At 38.3% G+C, this 26727-nt stretch overlaps 1 protein-coding gene across 1 annotated transcript; it reads right to left on the reverse strand.

Annotated features, from left to right (window-relative positions):
- Positions 1-135: 135 nt before the first annotated feature.
- On the reverse strand, positions 136-26463 carry SMU1 (SMU1 DNA replication regulator and spliceosomal factor). The gene is made up of 12 exons (XM_037798184.1): positions 26311-26463; positions 22954-23164; positions 21328-21480; positions 19612-19722; positions 18617-18745; positions 17023-17142; positions 15254-15370; positions 14481-14608; positions 5937-6063; positions 3874-4041; positions 2061-2213; positions 136-665 (listed from the first exon to the last, which is right to left on the reverse strand). The coding sequence occupies exons 1-12, from the start codon at positions 26334-26336 to the stop codon at positions 567-569; spliced, it is 1542 nt and encodes a 513-aa protein (XP_037654112.1). The 5' UTR covers positions 26337-26463; the 3' UTR covers positions 136-566.
- Between the last annotated feature and the right edge of the window lie 264 nt (positions 26464-26727).

Here is a 26727-nt window from a genome sequence, read left to right on the forward strand (position 1 = left end):
CACTCTATCCAATGATCCTAGGAATTGCCTTCCTGCTGTACTTGAGATTTCGGGATAACAATGTGGCCACCCCACTCGATTCTAAGTAAATAAATTAACTAGATGAGCACTTATTTTACATTTAAAAACAAAGCCTGCAGAAGGAGTATAGTTTATTAGTATCTAAAAAAAAATGTTTTTAAAGGAACAGAAAATGACTACTAAATATGGGATAGTTCCTTATTTACAAGTTTTACTGTGGGAGGTACATTTTAATCAGCACTTCAAACAATCATAATTTTTCTAGAAATACCAATATTTCACTCTCCAGGTAGATTATAAAAAACATTAACTGATCACCCCATTTAAATGAAGTAGATAAACTAATACCTTAAAAAATAAAAAAAAAAAAAAAAAAAAAAAAAAGAATAGCTGTTACTTAAATGTGAATTTTCAAAAACTATTTTTGTGGCTAACTCAGATGATTTGTTTCTTTGGAAAAGCTGGTCAAAAAAAAAAAAGACCAACACATGAATATGTCTTCATTTAAGTGCAGGGTCTCACGCTAGTTTACAAAAAAAATTAATTTAGGGTTTCCAGAGCTTCAATAGTCCATCCTCACTGTAGGTAGCAATCAGGTTCTGATGCGGGTGATGTGCAATACCAATCACATCTTTCTCGTGAACCTGGAATAGGTAAAGCACAGGGTTAGAGCACATGGGTCTACAACAAATATTCCAGAAGAGACTCCAAGAACTGGGTGGGAGGGAAGAAAAGAGAAGCTTCCACTTCTCACACAGGAATCATGCCCCAGGTAGCCTCAAATGTGATAATAGGGAGGTATCAAGAAAGTTAAAAATCACAAGCAAACCACAAACTCAAATAAGGTTATCACATTTCTATTCACAGTTTTTTGTAGTTTTTCATGTGTGAATAACAATGGTTTGTCCCCAATCGTTTTTTGCATTATAGCTAATCTTATATTTAAGTGCATGCTCTCACGCTAGTTTAAAAAGAAAAGTCAAATTGGGGTTTCCAGAGCTTTAGGAGTAATTACCATTTTGTAAATTCTAGGGCAAGACAGTGGCTGACACCAAATGATTCCTCCAGGTCAGTGAATGTGTATTTTCCAGGTCCCTGAACTAGAGGATACTTTCCCTCTTGCCTTATTTTGCTCACATCTTAGATCTGTACCTGAGACTTCACAGGACAGCTATACCAAAAGTTCACTCAAGAATAATTCCAGGAAAAAGATCATTCTCTGACATATAATTTGTTATGTGTTCACTATACCATTTCTTCTTACTGAACCACAGAGAAAGACTGCATTCTCCCTGCACCTCTTGAATTTCAGTTGCAGCCATGTGACTAAATTCTGACCAAAAGAATGAGGAATAAAGTAATATAAGCCACTTTCAGAGGTGGGTCTTAAAAATATCCAGTGTAGGCCTGCAGCTATCTTTTCTCCTCCCGAATTCTGAGAGCCACATATTCCAAATGGCACACCTACAAGATGGAGGAGCACTATTAACTCATATATCGCATTGTGACACAATAAGAAATAAATGCTTATTGTGTGAAGCCACTGAGATTTGGGGATTATTTGTTAAAGCAGCTGATGCTAATTACTGTAATACACTCTCCATGCATTAATTCTCAAAACATAGAGATGAAAGTTTTATATGTAATCAGTTCAATAAGATAATATACAAGTAATGTCTTCAAAAGGACACGGAGAGAACTAGCTACATCTGTCACTCTCCAATCCCTGAGGGGAAGAGCTGGCTAATCTAGCTGCCTAGACAGGTTTGTTCCCTTCCTTCTTCTTTGCAATATGTATACCCATCCCATCCCCCTGAATCTGAGGGCTCACTAAAGGATTACTTTCCCTGACAGAGGAGGTAATTCCATACAATTGTGTTATGGGTCCTTTATTTTATTTAGTGATAAAACGCTTCCATTACATTTTAATATCTAGCCTCACATTGATAGCAGTCAATCTAGAAAAGGTATGTACTTCAGAGTTCAGAAGCCACAAACAGCAACATAACTTCTTTTGACCTTAAATCAGTAATACTCACTGTCAAAGTTCTCTCCAGTTTGCCAGTGACCGTGCTGAAACAATAGAGCACAAAGTCTTCCCCCACACAGTAGATCCATTCACCACGGGGAGAGAGGGCGCAGCAAACAAAGTCACCACCTTCTCTCTTACCAGAGCTGAAGCTTCTGACAATCTGGATAATATTGCACCCCAAAACAAAAATATCTGGATTAGCAGTAGCTCAGCTTTGTCATTCTAAACTGACATTATTTTGCACTTTAATTTACTCTCATTTGTAATTAGATCTCTAATTCTGTTTATCATGTGCTAAATTTTCTAGCCTGGGAAATATTCCCTTGATAAGCTACCTAAGTCAGTAGCAGACAAGTTTAGAATTCATATGTCCCAAGTCACCAATCCTGCTCTTTAGTCTACTGAACCATAACACCCTAAACCACATTCATTACAAGTTTCTAAATCAATACACCACTGGCTCTCAATGCTCTGTAGACTCAGGTTCCCCAGGTTCCACTTTCTAAAAGAGTAAAATGCTTTCAACAGGATAAAATTGTGTCCCCAAGACTTTGCTTGCTCTATTTTACATAACTTTAAAATCATCATAAACCAAGCTGGGAGAAACCAATCTCAAAATTGCACACAGTATGATTCCATTTATATAACATTCTTAAACTGACAAAATTACAGTGATGGAAAACAGATCAACAGTTGCCAAGGACTACAGCTGGGGAAAGAGTGTGACCATAAAGTCACAGCATGAGGGAGTTTCTTTGGAGGCGATGAAACAGTTTGTATCCTGATTGTGATAGTGGTTATACGAAACAATACATGCAATGAAATTTCATAGAACTACTACCTCTCCACCTCAAAAAACAGGAGTACATGTAAAAACTGGTAAAATCCAAATAGGGTCAGTATTTGTATTAATACCATTGAACCAATGTCAATTTCCTGGTTTTGAGAATTGTACTATGGTTATGTAGGATGTTATCATTGAGGAAAACTGTGTGAAGGGTACACAAGAACTCTTTGTACTATTTTTGCAACTTTTATATGAATCTAAAATTAATTTTTCAAAATAAAATTTTAAAAATGAAAAATCAAGTAGAAAACTATGAAGTGTGCTCATTAGCACACTTAACAGCTTAACAGCTGTGGCTATTGTACAGTGGCCCAGCAGATAATGCACACCAGCCATCTCAGCTGTGGCTTCCAAACTACTATTGGGGATTCAACGGATGGAGACAGGAGTACCACAAGCCAGCTCCTGGCTCTTCTCCACACTCAGGAAGATACTCAAGTGCCCAGGCCCATACTTTAGTAGCATATAACACATGCCAGGGGTTAGGATCTCAACCTTGATGTTCTCGACGCCCCCCAGGGCTACTTCGAAGTTCACAAAAGTGAGGTTCCATGTTACCCTTCCCCTATGAGAGTTCTCTCTTAGACCGTGTGGTACCTAGGAGATGTCCTGGGCTGGTAATCCATACCACACTGATTTGCCCTGACTCAGACAGGAACTGTTATTTGGAAAACTTCAGTGAGGTTCTAAAGGAGGTTTAAAAACATATCAGAGCCTCACTTATCCAAAGGATGAAAAAGAAAGAGCACTATATACAAACACCTGGGAAAAGGAGATAACTTTTGAAACATGAGAGATGTTTTAAGGAGTTACAGTTCATATAAATGTTTGAAAAACAAATACAGCTTAAATGGTTCACAGAGTGGTAAACCCATATTTGGCCCCTCCCATGTACCAGGAGGGCTAAGACCTGGATGCACTGATTTCAGAATGGTCTCTAGGTCCTGTGCAAAGGTACTTTCTGAACACTCACCTGCCCCTGCATGTTCATGATGACCACCGTGTTTGATCTGTTGCACACTACAAAGTGCTCTGGGTTTTTGGGAAGCAGGATCACACTGTTGACAGTGATGTCTGTCCCTGCAGTGCTGCCCAGGGATTTAAAGGTATTTGAACACTCTGTGGTCTTCATATTCCAAACCTACCACACAGAAATGTAAGACAAAAAGGTTTTCTTGTGTAAGAATCCCTGAAGTTCTGAGGTTTCAAAGATTGAAAATTAGGTTACCAAAAAAAAGTAAAACTGACACAGAAAAAAAAAGTTTCATGATTTTAAGTCCAAATACCCAGCACTGCTATGTACTCAGCATTCATCTCTTTGTTGCCTACTTGGCATAACAAAAGTCACAAAGCGAAATAATAAAAACCTTTTAAATCTATTATCTTTTCTTGCACATTTTTCCTTGGCTAACAAAGCTACCTGTCTTTAAAATTAGCTATGTGTTAACAGAGCTACTGTCATATACAACTTAAAGCTATCCCCTTGTCTGAGAATCAAAATCAAATGGGAGGCCTTTTAAATTCACCTGCCCAGGACCCTATCCTGAGATTCTGACTTGGTAGGAATAGGGTACGGCATAGGTATATGCATTCTTGTAAAAAGTAATTCTAATATATAACTTGTATTAGCTCTCCCAGTTTGACATCTCTTCTGGTAATAGTTCCCTACTGTAATGCTTTTTACCTTTCCCTCCTGTGCTGCTATGAAATGAAGGGGTTCAATCAGATATCACAATTATCGAAATCTTGAGATGCGCTTACAGAAGGAATGGAGCAACTACTGCATGGCATTGTCTGGACACTACTCATTTAATGAAGTAGAAATGCCCAAAAGATGTGGACCATGTTGTATGATTCCTTTGTGCCTTCAATAGAGCAAAGCACAAAAGAGATGTTTAATAAATACCTACAAAAGAAATGGTTGCCCCACTAGTTGTCCCGGTGTTTATTTTCTTAATAAATACTGTAACACCTACCCCAAACTCCTCCCTGAAGGTGAGTTGCCTAGGAGACAAATGAACATTTCAGGGATCAAGAGTTCTAAGGCATCTAGTGCTTTCTGTCTAAAGGGTCAGTGAATTGCTTTACCCCGCTCACAGCAAAACTAAGCAGAAAGACCACAAAACAGAAAGGCCTAGACAAGCCACCTTGCAATGGCATCTACAGGTTGAAAGGCCCATACATAGCACAAAGAGGGCAAATCCCACGACTGAAGTACTCAGAACTCTGTGTATTTAAATCCCCACCCATCCCAAGGGAGAGTACATCTCCTACCTTCAGGTTTCTGGCTCAATTCCTAACACAAAACAAGCAATTTCAGAGGGGGCTCTGACTTTTAAGAGCTTGCATTAAAAAGCACTACAAAGCACTAACTTGCATAAGGCAATTTAGAAGAAGCAGGTCCAGTATGTAAACGCAGTGTCTCAAAAATCTTTAGCAACTCTCTATTTGGGCTTCTTGTATCTTTTCTAGAAAATGAGGTCCTTTCTTCAAATAACTAAACCTCTTAAAATAGTGAAGGTTCATTACTTGTAGGTGAGAGCTAAAAACATGAAAAAAAAAAAAAACCCACAACCAAAAACTAAGTATTTGAGAAGGGGCTTAGTTCTACTCTGCACCTATCCTGCTCCTCTATAAATACTATTAAGGAAGGCCCTGAATTTGGGTGAGGCAGTAACAAAAAAAAAAATTATTTGACTACTGAGCTGTGAATTTGACTGTTAGGAGGTGGTTCATACCTACAGCAAGACAGAATTTAACTACTGTGCTTATCTATAAATGGAGAATGACTTAAGTTCAGATTTCCACATCCTTCCTCTTTTTCTGCACACAATAATGTCTGTTGGGCTTTTTATTTGAGATTGCCAGGCTAATAGGGATTACTCACAGAACATAAATGCTGTTTCATACTCACCTCAATTATGGCATACCCAGCTAATAAAGGGGTTTTCTTCACCACAATTATCACCACTGATAACTCCTCAAAGGACAAACATAGAAAGATACCCCAAAATAAACCAGTAACAAATACTTAACCTTCACAGTGCCATCAGAGGATGCACTAATAATATAATGTCCATCTTGTGTAAATGTTGCTTCATTAACAAAGGAGGAATGGCCACGAAATTCTTTCAGAGTTTTTCCAGATTTTAATCCATGAATTCTATCACATATAAAAGTAAATGAAAAGAACAATTAATATTCTATATATCATGGTTGGAACCAATATGGTTGAATCAATTTTAGCAGAATTTCAGAAGCTCATGTTATAATATTAAGTGAAGAAAGAGGGCTATTCAACTGTGTATGCAGTATAGTCTTTATTATATCAAAAGCAAACAAACCAAAAATAAAATCTTTGCATAGAAAAGAGGCTGGGAGAAAATAAGCCAGTAATACCACAAGCTTCTGTTGAAGGACAGACCTTTAAAAAATTTATCGGAGGCGGGGCAAGATGGCAGACTGGTGAGCTGTAAGTTTTAGTTACTCCTCCAGGAAAGTAGGTAAAAAGCCAGGACTGCGTGGACTGGACACCACAGAGCAATCTGACTTGGGCATACTTCATACAACACTCATGAAAATGTCGAACTGCTGAGATCAGCGAAATCTGTAAGTTTTGCGGCCAGGGACCCGCGCCCCTCCCTGCCAGGCTCAGTCCCCTGGGAGGAGGGGCTGTCAGCTCCGTGAAGGAGAAGGGAGAACTGCAGTGGTAGCCCTTCTCAGAAACTCATTCTACTGATTCATACTCCAACCATAGATAGACTGAGACCAGACACCAGAGAATCTGAGAGCTGCCAGCCCAGCAGAGAGGAGACAGGCATAGAAAAAAAAAAAATAATGCAAAAAACTCCAATAAAAGCAGAGGATTTTTGGAGTTCTGGTGAACACAGAAAGGGGAAGGGCGGAGCTCAGGCCTTGAGGCGCATATGCAAATCCCGAAGAAAAAGCTGATCTCTCTGCCCTGTGGACCTTTCCTTAATGGCCCTGGTTGCTTTGTCTATTAGCATTTCAATAACCCATTAGATCTCTGAGGAAGGGGCCCTTTTTTTTTTTTAATCCTTTTTTCTTTTCTAAAACAATTACTCTAAGGAGCCCAATACAGAAGCTTCAAAGAATTGCAATTTGGGCATGTCCAAGTCAAGAGCAGAACTAAGAGAGCTCTGAGACAAAAGGCAATAATCCAGTGGCTGAGAAAATTCACTAAACACCACAACTTCCCAAGAAAAGGGGGGTGTCTGCTCACAGCCACCATCCTGGTGGACAGGAAACACTCCTGCCCATCGCCAGCCCCATAGCCCAGAGCTGCCCCAGACAACCCAGTGTGACGGAAGTGCTTCAAATAACAGGTACACACCACAAAACTGGGCGTGGACATTAGCCTTCCCTGCAACCTCAGCTGATTGTCCCAGAGTTGGGAAGGTGGAGCAGTGTGAATTAACAAAGCCCCATTCAGCCATCATTTGAGCAGACTGGGAGCCTCCCTACACAGCCCAGAAGCCCAGAACTGCCCTGGGGGGACGGCACTCACCTGTGACATAGCACAGTCATCCCTCAACAGAGGACCCGGGGTGCACAGCCTGGAACAGGGGCCCACTTGCAAGTCTCAGGAGCCATACGCCAATACCAAAGACTTGTGGGTCAGTGGCAGAGACAAACTGTGGCAGGACTGAACTGAAGGATTAGACTATTGCAGCAGCTTTAAAACTCTAGGATCATCAGGGAGATTTGATTGTTAGGGCCACCACCCCTCCTCGACTGCCCAGAAACACGCCCCACATACAGGGCAGGCAACACCAACTACACACGCAAGCTTGGTACACCAATTGAGCCCCACAAGACTCACTCCCCCACTCACCAAAAAGGCTAAGCAGGGGAGAACTGGCTTGTGGAGAACAGGTGGCTCGTGGACGCCACCTGCTGGTTAGTTAGAGAAAGTACTCCACGAAGCTGTAGATCTGATAAATTAGAGATAAGAACTTCAATAGGTCTACAAACCCTAAAAGAACCCTATTAAGTTCAGCAAATGCCACGAGGCCAAAAACAACAGAAAATTATAAAGCATATGAAAAAACCAGATGATATGGATAACCCAAGCCCAAGCATCCAAATCAAAAGACCAGAAGAGACACAGCACCTAGAGCAGCTACTCAAAGAACTAAAGATGAACAATGAGACCATAGTACGGGATATGAAGGAAATCAAGAAGACTCTAGAAGAGCATAAAGAAGACATTGCAAGACTAAATAAAAAAATGGATGATCTTATGGAAATTAAAGAAACTGTTGACCAAATTAAAAAGATTCTGGACACTCATAGTACAAGACTAGAGGAAGCTGAACAACGAATCAGTGACCTGGAAGATGACAGAATGGAAAATGAAAGCATAAAAGAAAGAATGGGGAAAAAAATTGAAAAAATCGAAATGGACCTCAGGGATATGATAGATAATATGAAACGTCCAAATATAAGAATCATTGGTGTCCCAGAAGGGGAAGAAAAGGGTAAAGGTCTAGGAAGAGTATTCAAAGAAATTGTTGGGGAAAACTTCCCAAATCTTCAAAACAACATAAATACACAAATCATAAATGCTCAGCGAACCCCAAATAGAATAAATCCAAATAAACCCACTCCGAGACATATACTGATCACACTGTCAAACACAGAAGAGAAGGAGCAAGTTCTGAAAGCAGCAAGAGAAAAGCAATTCACCACATACAAAGGAAACAGCATAAGACTAAGTAGTGACTACTCAGCAGCCACCATGGAGGCGAGAAGGCAGTGGCACGATATATTAAAATTCTGAGTGAGAAAAATTTCCAGCCAAGAATACTTTATCCAGCAAAGCTCTCCTTCAAATTTGAGGGAGAGCTTAAATTTTTCACAGACAAACAAAATGCTGAGAGAATTTGCTAACAGAGACCTGCCCCTACTGGAGATACTAAAGGGAGCCCTACAGACAGAGAAACAAAGACAGGACAGAGAGACTTGGAGAAAGGTTCAGTACTAAAGAGATTCGGTATGGGTACAATAAAGGATATTAATAGAGAGAGGGGAAAAATATGGCAAACATAAACCAAAGGATAAGATGGCCGATTCAAGAATGCCTTCACGGTTCAACGTTGAATGTAAATGGATTAAACTCCCCAATTAAAAGATATAGATTCGCAGAATGGATCAAAAAAATGAACCATCAATATGTTGCATACAAGAGACTCATCTTAGACACAGGGACACAAAGAAACTGAAAGTGAAAGGATGGATAAAATATTTCATGCAAGCTACAGCCAAAAGAAAGCAGGTGTAGCAATATTAATCTCAGATAAAATAGACTTCAAATGCAGGGATGTTTTGAGAGACAAAGAAGGGCACTACATACTAATAAAAGGGGCAATGCAGCAAGAAGAAATAACAATCGTAAATGTCTATGCACCCAACCAAGGTGCCACAAAATACATGAGAGAAACACTGGCAAAACTAAAGGAAGCAATTGATGTTTCCACAATAATTGTGGGAGACTTCAACACATCACTCTCTCCTATAGATAGATCAACCAGACAGAAGACCAATAAGGAAATTGAAAACCTAAACAATCTGATAAATGAATTAGATTTAACAGACATCTACAGGACATTACATCCCAAATCACCAGGATACACATACTTTTCTAGTGCTCATGGAACTTTCTCCAGAATAGATCATATGCTGGACATAAAACAAGCCTCAATAAATTTAAAAAGATTGAAATTATTCAAAGCACATTCTCTGACCACAATGGAATACAATTAGAAGTCAATAACCATCAGAGACTTAGAAAATTCACAAATACCTGGAGGTTAAACAACACACTCCTAAACAATCAGTGGGTTAAAGAAGAAATAGCAAGAGAAATTGCTAAATATATAGAGACGAATGAAAATGAGAACACAACATACCAAAACCTATGGGATGCAGCAAAAGCAGTGCTAAGGGGGAAATTTATAGCACTAAACGCATATATTAAAAAGGAAGAAAGAGCCAAAATCAAAGAACTAATGGATCAACTGAAGAAGCTAGAAAACGAACAGCAAACCAATCCTAAACCAAGTAGAAGAAAAGAAATAACAAGGATTAAAGCAGAAATAAATGACATCGAGAACAAAAAAACAATAGAGAGGATAAATATCACCAAAAGTTGGTTCTTTGAGAAGATCAACAAGATTGACAAGCCCCTAGCTAGACTGACAAAATCAAAAAGAGAGAAGACCCATATAAACAAAATAATGAATGAAAAGGTGACATAACTGCAGATCCTGAAGAAATTAAAAATATAAGAGGATACTATGAACAACTGTATGGCAACAAACTGGATAATGTAGAGGAAATGGACAATTTCCTGGAAACATATGAACAACCTAGACTGACCAGAAGAAAATAGAAGACCTCAACCAACCCATCACAAGCAAAGAGATCCAATCAGTCATCAAAAATCTTCCCACAAATAAATGCCCAGGGCCAGATGGCTTCACAGGGGAATTCTACCAAACTTTCCAGAAAGAACTGACACCAATCTTACTCAAACTCTTTCAAAACATTGAAGAAAATGGAACACTACCTAACTCATTTTATGAAGCTAACATCAATCTAATACCAAAACCAGGCAAAGATGCTACAAAAAAGGAAAACTAACGGCCAATCTCCCTAATGAACACAGATGCAAAAATCCTCAACAAAATACTTGCAAATCGAATCCAAAGACACATTAAAAAAATCATACACCATGACCAAGTGGGGTTCATTCCAGGCATGCAAGGATGGTTCAACATAAGAAAAACAATCAATGTATTACAACACATTAAAAACTCGAAAGGGAAAAATCAATTAATCATCTCAATAGATGCTGAAAAAGCATTTGACAAAATCCAACATCCCTTTTTGATAAAAACACTTCAAAAGGTAGGAATTGAAGGAAACTTCCTCAACATGATAAAGAGCATATATGAAAAACCCACAGCCAGCATAGTACTCAATGGTGAGAGACTGAAAGCCTTCCCTCTAAGATCAGGAACAAGACAAGGATGCCCGCTGTCACCACTGTTATTCAACATTGTGCTGGAAGTGCTAGCCAGGGCAATCCGGCAAGACAAAGAAATAAAAGGCATCCAAATTGGAAAAGAAGAAGTAAAACTGTCATTGTTTGCAGATGATATGATCTTATATCTAGAAAACCCTGAGAAATCAACGATACACCTACTAGAGCTAATAAACAAATTTAGCAAAGTAGCGGGATACAAGATTAATGCACATAAGTCAGTAATGTTTCTATATGCTAGAAATGAACAAACTGAAGAGACACTCAAGAAAAAGATACCATTTTCAATAGCAACTAAAAAAATCAAGTACCTAGGAATCAACTTAACCAAAGATGTAAAAGACCTACACAAAGAAAACTACATAACTCTACTAAAAGAAATAGAAGGGGACCTTAAAAGATGGAAAAATATTCCATGTTCATGGATAGGAAGGCTAAATGTCATTAAGGTGTCAATTCTACCCAAACTCATCTACAGATTCAATGCAATCCCAATCAAAATTCCAACAACCTACTTTGCAGACTTGGAAAAGCTAGTTATCAAATTTATTTGGAAAGGGAAGATGCCTCGAATTGCTAAAGACACTCTAAAAAAGAAAAACCAAGTGGGAGGACTTACACTCCCTGACTTTGAAGCTTATTATAAAGCCACAGTTGCCAAAACAGCATGGTACTGGCACAAAGATAGACATATAGATCAATGGAATCGAATTGAGAATTCAGAGATAGACCCTCAGATCTATGGCCGACTGATCTTTGATAAGGCCCCCATAGTCACTGAACTGAGCCATAAAGGTCTTTTCAACAAATGGGGCTGGGAGAGTTGGATATCCATATCCAAAAGAATAAAAGAGGACCCCTACCTCACCCCCTACACAAAAATTAACTCAAAATGGACCAAAGATCTCAATATAAAAGAAAGTACCATAAAACTCCTAGAAGATAATGTAGGAAAACATCTTCAAGACCTTGTATTAGGCGGCCACTTCCTAGACTTTACACCCAAAGCATAAGCAACAAAAGAGAAAATAGATAAATGGGAACTCCTCAAGCTTAGAAGTTTCTGCACCTCAAAGGAATTTCTCAAAAAGGTAAAGAGGCAGCCAACTCAATGGGAAAAAATTTTTGGAAACCATGTATCTGACAAAAGACTGATATCTTGCATATATAAAGAAATCCTACAACTCAATGACAATAGTACAGACAGCCCAATTATAAAATGGGCAAAAGATATGAAAAGACAGTTCTCTGAAGAGGAAATACAAATGGCCAAGAAACACATGAAAAAATGTTCAGCTTCACTAGCTATTAGAGAGATGCAAATTAAGACCACAATGAGATACCATCTAACACCGGTTAGAATGGCTGCCATTAAACAAACAGGAAACTACAAATGCTGGAGGGGATGTGGAGAAATTGGAACTCTTATTCATTGTTGGTGGGACTGTATAATGGTTCAGCCACTCTGGAAGTCAGTCTGGCAGTTCCTTAGAAAACTAGATATAGAGCTACCATTCGATCCAGCGATTGCACTTCTCGGTATATACCCGGAAGATCGGAAAGCAGTGACACGAACAGATATCTGCACGCCAATGTTCATAGCAGCATTATTCACAATTGCCAAGAGATGGAAACAACCCAAATGTCCTTCAACAGATGAGTGGATAAATAAAATGTGGTATATACACACGATGGAATACTACACGGCAGTAAGAAGGAACGATCTCGTGAAACATATGACAACATGGATGAACCTTGAAGACATAATGCTGAGCGAAATAAGCCAGGCACAAAAAGAGAAATATTATATGCTACCACTAATGTGAACTTTGAAAAATGTAAAACAAATGGTTTATAACTTAGAATGTAGGGTAACTAGCAGTAGAGAGCAATTAAGGAAGGGGGAACAATAATCCAAGAAGAACAGATAAGCTATTTAACGTTCTGGGGATGCCCAGAAATGACTATGGTCTGTTAATTTCTGATGGATATAGTAGGAACAAGTTCACAGATATGTTGCTATATTATGTAACTTTCTTGGGGTAAAGTAGGAACATGTTGGAAGTTAAGCAGTTATCTTAGGTTAGTTGTCTTTTTCTTACTCCCTTGTTATGGTCTCTTTGAAATGTTCTTTTATTGTATGTTTGTTTTCTTTTTAACTTTTTTTTTTCATACAGTTGATTTAAAAAAGAAGGGAAAGTTAAAAAAAAAAAAAAAAAGAAAAACAAGGAAAAAAAAAAAGATGTAGTGCCCCCTTGAGGAGCCTGTGGAGAATGCAGGGGTATTCGCCTACCCCACCTCCATGGTTGCTAACATCACCACAGACATAGGGGACTGGTGTTTTGATGGGTTGAGCCCTCTACCATAAGTTTTACCCTTGGGAAGACGGTTGCTGCAAAGGAGAGGCTAGGCCTCCCTATATTTGTGCCTAAGAGTCTCCTCCTGGGTGCCTCTTTGTTGCTCAGATGTGGCCCTCTCTCTCTGGCTAAGCCAACTTGAAAGGTGAAATCACTGCCTTCCCCCCTACGTGGGATCAGACACCCAGGGGAGTGAATCTCCCTGGCGACGTGGAATATGACTCCCGGGGAGGAATGTAGACCCGGCATCGTGGGACGGAGAACATCTTCTTGACCAAAAGGGGGATGTGAAAGGAGATGAAATAAGCTTCAGTGGCAGAGAGATTCCAAAACGAGCCGAGAGATCACTCTGGTGGGCACTCTTACGCACACTTTAGACAACCCTTTTTAGGTTCTAAAGAATTGGGGTAGCTGGTGGTGGATACCTGGAACTATCAAACTACAACCCAGAACCCATGAATCTCGAAGACAGTTGTATAAAAATGTAGCTTATGAGGGGTGACAATGGGATTGGGAAAGCCATAAGGACCAAACTCCACTTTGTCTAGTTTATGGATGGATGTGTAGAAAAGTAGGGGAAGGAAACAAACAGACAAAGGTACCCAGTGTTCTTTTTTACTTCAATTGCTCTTTTTCACTCTAATTATTATTCTTGTTATTTTTGTGTGTGTGCTAAGGAAGGTGTCAGGGATTGATTTAGGTGATGAATGTACAACTATGTAATGGTACTGTAAACAATCGAAAGTACGATTTGTTTTGTATGTCTGCGTGGTATGTGAATATATCTCAATAAAATGATGATAAAAAAAAAAAATTTATCATGAGATTCAGAATCAGTAGGTCTGTCCAGATTTCAAACAGGAATCTGTATTTGTAACAAGCCCTCCAGGTGATTCTGATGATTCTGATGCAGGCAGTGGTCAGCTGGAGAAACATGAAATAATGCTATAACACCTTCCTCATCTTTTTTGTGGGCAGACACTCAAATGGACTAATGGATACATCACTGTGATAGCTTTAGTTTGGGGAAATGAAGTCTTACATACCCTCACTCTCCATATCACACGGTCCTGGTGAAATCTTAAGGAATCACTAGCACCTCTGTCCTGGGCCTCATCACACCCAATTGATGGGAGTCTTAGGGTTCTTACTTACCTAATAGTCTGGTCAAATGAGGCACTAAGGATCTGACTGCTATCCTTAGAAAAGCTGAGACAGGTGACACCTTTACTGTGTGCCCTTTCAAATCTCCGTAAACACTGTCCACTCTGAATCTTCCATACCTTATAAAAAAAGAAAAGTAAAAACTAGTAAACAGTGTCCCACTATAATCTGCAGAGCCAAGAAGAATGCATTGCTCACTAATGTACTCCCAACAGCATTAAAAATGCATGCTAAAGCTGAATATGATATGTTTGGTTCACACAGTACAATGACAACTGAATCCTCTGAAACTTAAACCTCTTTCCTTGTAAATTATTAAAACCAAAATTTAGACTCAAGGTTAACTTAGCTGAGACCATTCTGTACTTCATGTATCTTGGCCAGGGTATTTTACCAGCAATTAAACAAACCACAGCTAATCAGTTATAGACCATCCTCTAAGAAAAACAAAGTACTAAGAAAAACATCACATAAGAAAAGTACTAAGAAAAACATCACATAAGGTGAGCCAGGGTGGTATAGCAGAAAGAGCATGAGCAGATAAGGATTAAAGTCCCACATCTATCACTCACCAACTAAGTGACCTCAAATTATTGGACCTCCCTGGGCAGTTATTATTAGAATTAAACAAGAAAAAGTAAAGTGATTAGCATAAAGTTGATGCTTAATAAACAATAACTACAGTGAACATTATGTGCAGAATACTACCTCATCACAGAAGTCTCAAAATGTCTATATACAAGAGTTTGTGTATTAATCTATACCTTGATTTTTCCATCTTGGGCTCCTGTTGCTAACATTTCAGTATCTCTGCTGAAACACATGCAGAGGACAGCATCATCCATCATCATAAAGTTATCCTGGGCTTGATACTTAAGATCCTAAATGAAACAATGGTAAACAGTTATCAAAATAACACAAAAACCAAAGCTCCAGTCATCCTAAGCCTCTACAAATTCACAAAAAGCCGGATAATCGATTGTGCCTACTCTAAATCTCCAGAGCAATTGGTAGTGCTGTGTACACATGGTTCCTAATGAACAACTGATAATGCCAGGAATAAGTAATTTTACACAATTCAAATTAATATTGTAAAAAATGCAAACACAATACTCTAGATCTTCTGCTTACTGATTTTTATTCAATTTCTTTATTTTCATCTTTTTGAGGCAAAATTTCCATACAACTCCATATTTACATTTGGTTCTTCAATAAATCTGAATTTCTTTATTTAAAGGTATGAGGCAAGAAACTAATGACTTTTCCAAATTGTCAGCTACTGTCCCTAAAACAATTTATTGACTAATATATTTATTTGTGATGTCTTTTATTATCCTTTATTGTTCAAGTGGAAATATCTATTATTTTTTCTAACTGTAAAGTAATATTGCTTCAAGGTTAAAAAAAACACAATAGTTAACTATACAGAAATATATTAAGTAGAAAAAGAAAATCACTCATACATCCACCACTCAGGCAATGGAATTTAGAATTCGCAGTGGATAAAAGATAGTCAATAAATAGCTATTTGGGAAAAAAAATTAAATTCGATCTATACCAACTTTATCCCACGAAACAAATTCCAGATGGATAAAAAATTAAACATAAAAAAACTGCAAGAAATTACAGGAGAAATGATGGATAAAAGTGATGATACAAAAAATGTCAAAGTTTGTAAAGAAAAATCATAAGCAAAACCAAAAGAAAAAAGTCAGTATGAAAAATTTTTTGCAATACATTATTACAAAGGCTAATTTCCTCAAAAATATAAAGAGCTCCTACAAATCAGTAAGAAACAGTAGCAATCCAATAGAAAAATTGGCAAAGAACATGAATGGATGCTACAGAATAGGAAATACTTGTGGCTTTTCACATATAAAAAGATGTTCAAATTCATTCATAATAAGAGAAACACAATTAGTACTACAATTAGTTTAGACTGGAAACAATCAAATAAAGCAACTGGTTAAATAAAGCACGGTTCATTCCCATACAATGGAATATAATGATGCAATGGAATATAATGAACAGCAATGAACTCCAAACAAGGAGAAACAAGGAACAGAACCGGGTATGAAGCATGCTACCATCTGTACATATATATATATACATATATAATTTTTTCAAAAAGGATACATAAAAAGTAATTGCTTTCATACACTTAGAATATTCAGGGAAGATTACGTAAGAAACTGGTGACCCTAGCTGGCCCAAGGAAGAGAACTGGCTGGCTGAAGGAACAAGGGTAGAAGCAAGATTTTACAGAATAACTTTTCCTGTGTGTATCAGATGCACATATTTCCCATTTAAAAAAATTTTAATTGTAAAAGTAACAGATAACAGAATTATTCTATTGGTTACTAATAAATTCAAAATTTTATTTAAAGTAACTTTTTAAAATTACAAAAATACATGTTCATTATACATAGACCCTTCCTTAACTCATCTGACTCAAGAGATAAGCATAGATAAGCAGTAATTCAAAGTCAGTAATTCTCCTACTAGGGAAGTTAATATATTTAAAATACTTTACCTTCCTGATTTTTCCAGTCGTAAAGTTCCATACTTCAATGAATCCATCAACAGACCCAGTGACCAGATACTGACCATCTGGAGAAAATCGAGCACACTCCACATGTGATTTCTGACCAAACTGTTTCAAATGAAACAATGAAACAGATGCATTTTACTTTGTGGCCTTTAAACAATTCCCATGTTAACCTTTTGACAAACCCTACCCTAGCATAAAGTAACAAACGCCACACTACAAACTTTTTCTTTCTCTGGACACAGGGAGATAAATGGTAGATGTATTTTCTCTGACCAGTCTATTTCTAGACTCTCACTTGAAAGTGGTTTTTTGAATGGGGAATTGATATTTCCAAAGAGAAGGGAAAAAATTGTTTTAACGTGGAACTTGGAATAAATAATCCCATTAGTTCAGACCATGAGTTTTCACTAGAATCAGCCACTGCTAGCATGACTTTCACTCAACTTAATGTGGTCTAATATGGTCCTGATGTGCACCTGAAAAAAACCGTTTTTTTTCCCCAAAATAAATGTTTGTTTTCCTACACTATTTTGTAAATAAACTTTCTGTTACTATTTTTCTCATGACCTTTGTTTAATCTAATAATGTGTGGGTGCCTAACTCTGCAAGAACTAATTAAAGTTGATAGACCGACCTCTGGTAAGTACACCCAGTGGTGATGCTCCCAGTAACAGATAAAAACTACAGATTAGATGGGAAGAGCAGAGAAAAGCTCTAATGAATATCATTTCAAGTGCCAAAAAAAGGAGTGTTTATAACAGAAAATCTTTACCCAGCAGCATAATTATGATAGGCTTCTATTTGTCTCAAGGCTTTCAGCCAGGGTAAATAAAGGTGCTGCCCAAAAATATCTTTACATGTAAGTCAGAACATGTAATTCAGAAGACAAATCCAAAACACTAAAACATGGTTAAAGATTTGACCATTTTAAAGATATTTTAAAATCCAAGAATTCATTAGCGTGCAGACCCAGAGAGAAACTGTAACATAACATATATAGAGATGCTCAAGTATGCTTATAATTCCGGGCGTGCAGCAATTACTTGATTGTGGTTTTTCCTAGAAAAGTCTAAGATTAAAAGAAAAGAAAACAAAACAAAACAAAACAACCCCACAAGAACCAGCCATAAGATAATAAAATTATTTTCCTCAAATACCACTTAAGCCCACTTTACAACCCATGCCTGGCGCACTCTTCCCAACTCAAGCACACAATGTTGAATAGGACAAATTTATAGAAAGTTAGTTAGTCTATAAAGTTATAGTCTTTGCACATTAACCATAAAAGAAATTTATAGTCAGTCCCAGGCTAAATCAAAGAGCTAACTACTCTTCCAAATCCCGCTTCTTGAGAGAAAACACAAGAGGAGATGATGGACCACAAGTCAAATATATGTCCATTTGGTTACACACCTGAGGTCTGTCACTGCCAGGCCAAAGCAGGATACCAGCAGCCACCTTGAATGTTCTGTCAGAGCTGGAGACTGAAGTCTGCTACCCAAACTCCTGGCACAGGGCTTGGCTGAGTAGATGATGAGTGCTCAACAAATGCTTAACGACTGACTAAGGAACCTACCTTAATATGCCTGCTCAGCTGCGTAGGAAACTTTTCTTCTTCCACATCTTTGACAGCTGCTTTACCTCGGAACAAATCTATGGTCATGCCAGGGGGAAGCAATCCCTGGTGCTGCTGCCACTTCAGTGCCTATGAGAAAAGAAATAAACAGTAATCCACTCAAGTGCTTTCAAGGTCTGATACTGATGGCTCAGACAAAGCCAAGCACAAAAGAATGAGGTTCCGAGGAAACTGTGAACCACTCAGGCCCACAACCATCTTCGGCCATCAAATCACAACATAATCTGTGCTTCTCTACCTGTCACCTGGAGACCAGGTTGATCTCAGGAAAGAAAAGGACTCTGAGAGCCAAAAAATTGGTCCCACACCCATTTTCTCAGGGTTGGCTCTTTTATTAAGAATGAAATTTGGAAAGCAGAAATCTCCCATATTTCCAACATTCAAACACAGCCATTGTTCATTTTATGTACTACCTTCTAGTTTCTCCGCCCCCCATATGCATGTATTTAATCAATGTAGCTGTAATTATATAAGTAAAATTTCATATTATCATTTTTTCACCTATCATCAGATCATATTATGACATCATTTCCAATATTTCACACATCCAAATAATGCTGCAAGAAACATCTTTGCACATATGGCTTTTTCTATTGGGGGATTTATTCCCTTGGAATAGATTCCTAGAAGAGGAATTACTGAATCAAAAAAGAACATGAATGGTTGAGGCTCTTGACACAGACTGTTTTCCAAAAAAGTTGTTTCCAAAAAAAGTTGTGATCACAACAATATACAAGAGTGCTCTTAACCACTAAACTAAATTGCCTCTTCCAGGAGAGGGAGGTGGTAATGGCACAGCTCTTGATACAAGCAGGTCTACAGATATTTCCCCAATTCTTATCATATCCAATTTATTTAACTCATACATATAGTTAATACACAGGAAATAATACCAGGAGTACACGGTAATTTCAGTTCCAACAGAATTTAATTACCTGTCCCAGCAATGCCATAAGACGAGATGGAGGGACTACACTGACTTCCCCAGCTAAGGCCTGGGCAATTGCTGCTCTTCTCTTTTCTTTACTACTTCCATCTGGGTATGCCTGAAAAAGGAGAGGAGGTAGTATCATTTCCAAGAAGCAGCTGCAGATATGAATGTGCTTATTTAAAAGGAAAAAAAGCAATAAACAAGCAGAAACATTCAAAAGGAAAATATGAAAAGAAATTACACAGTTAGAAAGAAGATTAAACAAATTTAGTTTTTAAAAATGGACTTCCCAAATCTGCCCACTTGCATTTCAAAAGTATGAGATGAACGGAACTGAGGTCAGCCAATTCCCATCCTATTTCTGAAAAGAGTCCAAGTAAGCCATGTCAAAGCCAGAGTTGTTTTTACAGTTTTTGAAAAATCTGCAGTGCCAAAGATTTTATTATATTCTTTGGTAATTTCTTTAGATCAAATGACTCCCAGCGCAGAAATTCTTCATCACCACTTTTCCTTATCCTCATGGTTTCTTTGAGTTTACTTTAACTTTCCACTATCCAGTGCCTTTTAAATTCTTCATCCTCTATTTGGACAAGTCTTTAGTGAAAGGCTGGGCAGGAAAGAATCAAACTATACCTATAATAAGGTTTTGGCAGAAGAAAAACTATCAGTCCACTGCAGTTGTACTACAACTTAGACAGCTTTTACCCTCCTCCACCTCCCCATCCTTGATCAGTTATACAGGCAGATATTTGCTACTTGAAGTCCCTATCATACCATTCAAATATGAGATATTCAAGAAAACTGGATTTAAATGTCATCAAGACAAAACTATCAGGTTCCTAAATGTCAGCCCTGGATCATGACTAATTTTGAAATTGTTCATTATTTTATCACTCTATAAAGAAACTGTGGACTCCATCCTGGCATTGAGAAGGGACTAATTTCCCATTCTGGAATTGAATTAGCTTTCAGGTCAGCAGGGCACTGTTTAATAAACTGCTTTTTCTAGTATTACCATGTTTTCTCTCTTGGTAGCCTCTGTTAATTTCTGAGCTTTTAACATGTGTAGAGACCATGTAAGACCACTGTCTTCTAATAACTATAGACTTAGCAGATTATCTCTGTTAGATGTGTATAATGGGAAGGCTATTTTCTTACCTGGTATCTTCTTGTGAGTTTTTTTTTTTTTTTTTTAACTTTAATTACTGTCATTATTGATGTTTTCATTTTAAACGTACTTAAATAAACCTGAATTTTTTTAAAGGGGAAAAAAAAGGATATCGGTCATCATGCTCAGCTAAGAAGCACAAGCACAAGTACTTAGGGACTGGAAAAGTTAGCAGAAAACTGCGATTGTCAGGGGCAAGAGATACAAATGCAGTGAGTGTACAGATTAGTAGTCAGGGAGCACTTCAAGGCCAGATAGGTACTTGGGCTATATGGAAATGATATCAGAATAAAATTTTCTGCTTCTTTACTAACCAACACACAATCACCTAAAATGGGAAGTACATGAGAGGAAAGACCCTCAAAAACTCAGAAAACTGAAAAAGATTATTCTCTTTAACATACGCAAATTTCAGAAAATACATATAACCAGAAAGCATCATTCTCAAAAACTGCATCACAATTACAAAATATGTCCAATAAAACGGTAAAGAGATCACATCATACTGTATTTTCAAAATTAATGAGTTTATTTTCATTACTACAGTCTTACCTCACGGGGATCAAAATAAGACCTGGCCAACAGGTTCTCCAGATGAATATACCGTTCTGGTTGTGTTTGTTTTAACATGATCATGGGGTCAGTCTGTCTCAAAAGTGATCTGGCAGCACCCAATTCACGAAGTTCTATCAATTCCAGAACCACCTGGACAATTGAAAGAAAAGGGCTATTTCAACATATTTTTTATTAATATTTCTTTTTCAGTACAGTTTGTAACGCAGCTAAGGCCTGCCAAAAAGATTTCCAACATTGGAAAATAACCCCCTCTTCTTTTCACCAGAGATTTAAGGTGGACAAATTAAAATAACTTAATTATAAGTAATTATTTCATTTCTTCAACCTCTACCCTCCATTTTTAACCTACCAATCTCCTCTTTTCTCAGACCCTTTGTTCAGAACACAGATGCTGAAAAAAATTAAAGATGGGAATACTTCCATGGGCTCCACAGAAACCTCTCTCCAGTTAGTGAAATTTCCTTTGGGGAATTACTGAACTCATGTGGACTGTAAAGAAACAAACCAACTTCCCTATTTTTACTTCAAACAACACTAAATTCTTATTTCCAGAAAGTCCACTCCAGTCATTTAATGATGACCTAAGAAATAATTTCATTTTGGGAAAAATCTTAGTCTCCCCAAGAAAAGATTAGAAAAGTACAAAGTAGAATGCAAGACTTGATAATGTAAGTTTTAAGAGTTGTTATAGCCCTATAACTCTTTTTTTTAAATTCAATTTTATTGAGATATATTCACCAACCACATAATTATCCGCAGTGTACAATCAGTTGTTCACAGTACCTTTATATAGTTTTGCATTCACCATCACAATCAATTTTTGAACATTTTCATTATCACACACACAGAAAGAATAAAAGTTAAAGTAAAAAAGAATATCCAAAACATCCCATACCCCCCATCCCTCTCTATTATTCATATACTTTTTGCCCTCATTTTTATATTCATCTGTCTACACACTGGATAAAGGGAATGGGAGCCACAAGGTTTTCACAATCATACAGTCACACTGTGTAAGCTATACAGTTATACAATCATCTTCAAGAATCAAGGCTACAGGGTTGCAGTTCAACAGTTTCAGGTATCTCCTTCTAGCTATTCCAATACACTAAAAACTAAAAAGGGATATCTATATAATGCATAAGAATAACCTCCTGAATGACTTCTCATCTCTTACTTGAAATCTTTCAGACACTGAAACTTTGCTTCATTTCTCTTCCCCCTTTTGGTCCAAGAAGGCTTTCTCAATCCCACTATGCCAGGGCCAACCTCATCCCCTCAAGTCATGTCCCACATTGCTACGGAGATTTACACCCCTGGGAGTCATGTCCCATGTACAGGGGGAGGGCAGTGAGTTTACCTGCAGAGGTGGCTTAGAAGACAGAAGCCACATCTGAGCAACAAAAGAGGTTCTCTGGGGGTGACTCTTAGGTACAATTACAAGTAGGCTTAGCCTCTCCTTTGCAGTAACAAGCTTCATAAGGGAAAGCCCCAAGATTGAGAATAGCCTTATAACTCTTGAAGAAAAGTTCACTGATGCTTCCAAGTCAGCGGGTCCACAATAAACCAACCCAAGGATTTCAGAATCACCACCGTTCCTACCTGTTCATACAGGTCAATGAGAGTTTTGTCTGGCAATTTCAGAGACTGTATAGCCTGTAAAACAGTATCCCAATGGCCACTATTAATATCAGCCACAAAACTCTCAATGCTATCCACGGTATTCAAAGACACAGTAGTCTCCTCCTGTAAGGTGGCTAATGCCCGATGTAAACTGTTCTCCTTCAGGTACTGCATGATGAGTCGGATCACACTGAAAAACAAAAGTAAGTCATCCACTTCAGGGATCCTCACTCACCAAAGAGGTCAAATAAAGCCCATCCCAGCTTATTTTTCCCACTTATCCTCCTTTTACCACCCACTCTACATATCTTTACCATGTTAGAAAACTTTCCAAATACCACAGAGTCTGAGTTACAAGGGACCTTGGGGATCATCCAATCCCTTCCCCCATCTCAGAGACAGGAGAACTGGGGTTCAGAGAACGAAACAATTTGCCCTATGTCTACAACCAGCTAGAAAGGGAGTTAGTACCCAGGTGATTCTCTTAATTCCCAGGCCAGGGATCTTTTTATTATGTCCTGTTTCTTCCTATGCCTCCTCATTTGCAAAAATAACACCCATCCACTGCCCTTATTAACAAACTTTCAGGACAAGTGAAATAAAAACTTTGTGGATTCAGTTTTCGAAGGACAATTTCCAAAATGTTGAGAAAATAAGCAACCATTTTCTGCAAGTATCAGAAAACTACATATGGTTAAAATTTCTTGATTTGGGGCTTGATAATTAGGGAGTCTGGAGAAAAATGTCTTCATATAGACTGTACAAAGTTATTAGACAATACTGTGATACACTGTTCTCTTTCTCTTCCTTACTCTCTGCTCCCACCTATCTGCCTGCAGAGAAACCAAGCATGTAGAACCTTCTTTCCCCTTCTCACAAGGCATCAGCTCTACTGTCTATTATGATAGCCATTAACCATATGTGGCAAATAAACACTTGAAATACGGCCAGTGTGACTGAGGAAGTGAATTTCCAATATTACTTAATTTTAAAAACTGATATTTGATTCAGTAGTGGAAAACTTTTAAATATGTTTGGAACAACTTGGGTATGAGAATCTACTTTTTCAACTACAAATTTTATGACCTCCAAACACATCAGCTATATCCTATAAAAATTGAGTAATTAAATTGAGATGTGTTATTAGTGTAAAGTACTCACCAGATTTCAAAGATTTAACACAAAAAAAGTCAACTATATCAGTAATTTTTATTTGATTACATGTTGAAATAATAGTATTTTGTATTTATTGGGTTAGATAAAATATATTATTAAAATTATTTTTACCTGTTTTCTTCAACTTTTTAATACGTGGCTATTAGAAAATCTGTAAGTACATATGCAGCTAACATTACATTTCTATTGGACCATGCTAGTATAGAAATCAGACATTCTGGTTGGAAGGGACTTCAGATTGGAATTTAGTCAATTCCCTTTCCTAGGGAAAAAGTAATAATCATAAAACAATAATAAACATTTTATTATATGTTTACCAGTTTATAGTACTTAAAGTACCTGGTATTGTTCTAAGCACTTTAGACAGATTAATTCATATAATCCTCAAAACATTATCATCCCCATTTACAGATAAGGATTTCACCAAATATCAGACGTAATAAATGCAAAAATGAGGATTCAAATCTGGCAGCATGGCTCTTGAACATACATTCCTGACAAGAAAGCAACCATACTCTTAAAAATTCCTGCAGAAGGAAACTGACTACTGTTACTCACAGCTCTATTTTTAAACAAATCATTTTTCTCTCATGGCCCTTTTAAGAGGTACCCCCAGCTTAGACTTCTGCTTTTCTAGTAACATATTATTTTCCTTAGCACACTTGCACTGACTTCCATCTGGCACTTCCAAAATGAGACCTTTTCACTTCTCTCAGCCAAAATCAAATTCACTACCTTCAAACACAAAGTAATTTATAAATTGCTAAAAGCTGCAGAAATAGGCTGGGATTTGAATGAGAGCTCTCTCACTTACTAGTCATGACCTTGGGCAAGTCAGTTAACATCTCTTAACCTGTTTCCTCATCTATTAAGAAAAATACCTACCCTGACAGGTTATTGAAAGGATTGATTATACTGCTTACAAACTGCCTAGAACAGAAAGTGTTTGGTAAATGGTAGCTATTGCTGGTAATAAAAATATTCAGCAGTCAGTGTTGCTACAGCCAGGGTGCCAAGGTTGGGAGAATGGTCAGTGTCTGCTATCATCTAGTCCCCAAACCATGCTACCCTTTCCAACTCCTGCCCTGACATAGTTGTCTTAATCTCCAGTACTCCCAATTACCTCTCTTTGTTTAAATTTTTTCTCCACAGCACTTAACAACACCTGTTATACCGCCCATCTTACTCATTACTTTTGTCTATTGTTTTGCCTTTCCCGATCAAAGCTGCATTCTATAGACAGAAATTTTGATCTGTTTTGTTCACTGCTGTATTCTTACTATCTAGAATAGCAACAGCACATAGTAAACTTCAATAATTGTTGAACGAATAAACCTCACTCCCTTCTATGAGAGCTCTTCAGGACAGATCCTCTCTCTCCTTCACACTCAGGACACAAAAATGTTATTCTGTTGATTTAATTATTGCGTGTTGGCAAGGACAGGGTGGCGAGTGGAGTCCTGAAGAGGTCTTTAGTTACTCACTTCACTCATTAGTCTTTCAATCCACTCCACCCCCCAATCTATTATTCTCCTGGCCCGATCTCCAGATTTTGTTTGCCCTTTGTGGCTTCACAGAGCTCACAAACTAACCAAACTTCAGATCCTAATAGAGCCTAGTAAAATAGCTAGTCGTTTATTCATTCCAAGAGCAGAAATTGAGCCCCTAGGCTTCTACATAAGCTTGCGGGGAGGGCAAACACAAAAACAATGACAAAACTGGGTGATAAGTGCTGGACAGAGAAAAGCAGAAGGGCTGTGTAAGCAACGGTTGAGGGCGAATCACTTGAGGGGGCAGGGAGAGAAGGCTTGAAGAGTCGAACCCCTCTTGTACAGATAATTAATCTGGACTTCAGAATGGATCGTTCATTTGCTCAATCACAGTCCCACCAGGAGAAGGAGGGTTTTAGAACGCGAGCCTTCAAGGCGTGTATTCTTCCCACAGCCCAGTGCGGCCTCCTGGTAGGCTTCACTTCCCAAAGCTGCCCCTTTTCTTGATTGCCTGCCTCCAAAGCAGACAGATCGAAGAAGCTTTTGTGGGCAAGGAAATGCCTCTCCAATTCCTAACCTCTCGGACGCCTCCAGCTGAGAACCTTCCACCCCATACTCTTCACCTCCCGGCCCCCGCCACTCCACGAACACTCGCCACCGCACAACTCACTCCGAGGACTCGATTTCGATCGACATTGCGATATCTTTTCCCGCGCAAGCCCGGATCGGCTTTCAGGCCCCGCTCCGCTAGTAGGCCCTGCCGCTCCAACGACACCTCCGGCGGCCTCTTTACGTCACTTCCGCTCGCTTTCTGGCCGTCGGTCCTGGATGAGGTGTCTATTTAGAGGAGAGTGTAGGGGTGGGGCCTCGAGGAGCGGCCAAAGGTCAGCGGAGTTCATGCGCCTGCTCCAAAAAGAGAGCTTTTTCCGGTTTTTTCCATAGGGAAGGCGCCGGCCGTCTTTAAAGCTCCGTCTTGAAAATCTTGCTTTCATTTGATGCAGTTAATTGATTGGATTTAAAGATCGGATTACAATTACGATACCTGATTGGGCGATTAATGCATTGGAAAGCAGTGGAATCCTAGCCA

Source organism: Choloepus didactylus, chromosome 10, assembly GCF_015220235.1.
Source record: "Choloepus didactylus isolate mChoDid1 chromosome 10, mChoDid1.pri, whole genome shotgun sequence".
NCBI lineage: Eukaryota > Metazoa > Chordata > Mammalia > Pilosa > Megalonychidae > Choloepus > Choloepus didactylus.

Excerpts from the sequence above, each read along its gene's own strand:
- SMU1 (XM_037798184.1), bottom strand. The coding sequence starts at position 26,336 with ATGTCGATCGAAATCGAGTCCTCGGA. Across the intron at positions 4,042-5,936 it reads CCTCTGATGGCACTGTGAAG|GTTTGGAATATGAAGACCAC; the intron begins GTTAAGTATTTG and ends TCTGTGTGGTAG. Across the intron at positions 666-2,060 it reads AACTGGAGAGAACTTTGACA|GTTCACGAGAAAGATGTGAT; the intron begins GTGAGTATTACT and ends TACCTATTCCAG.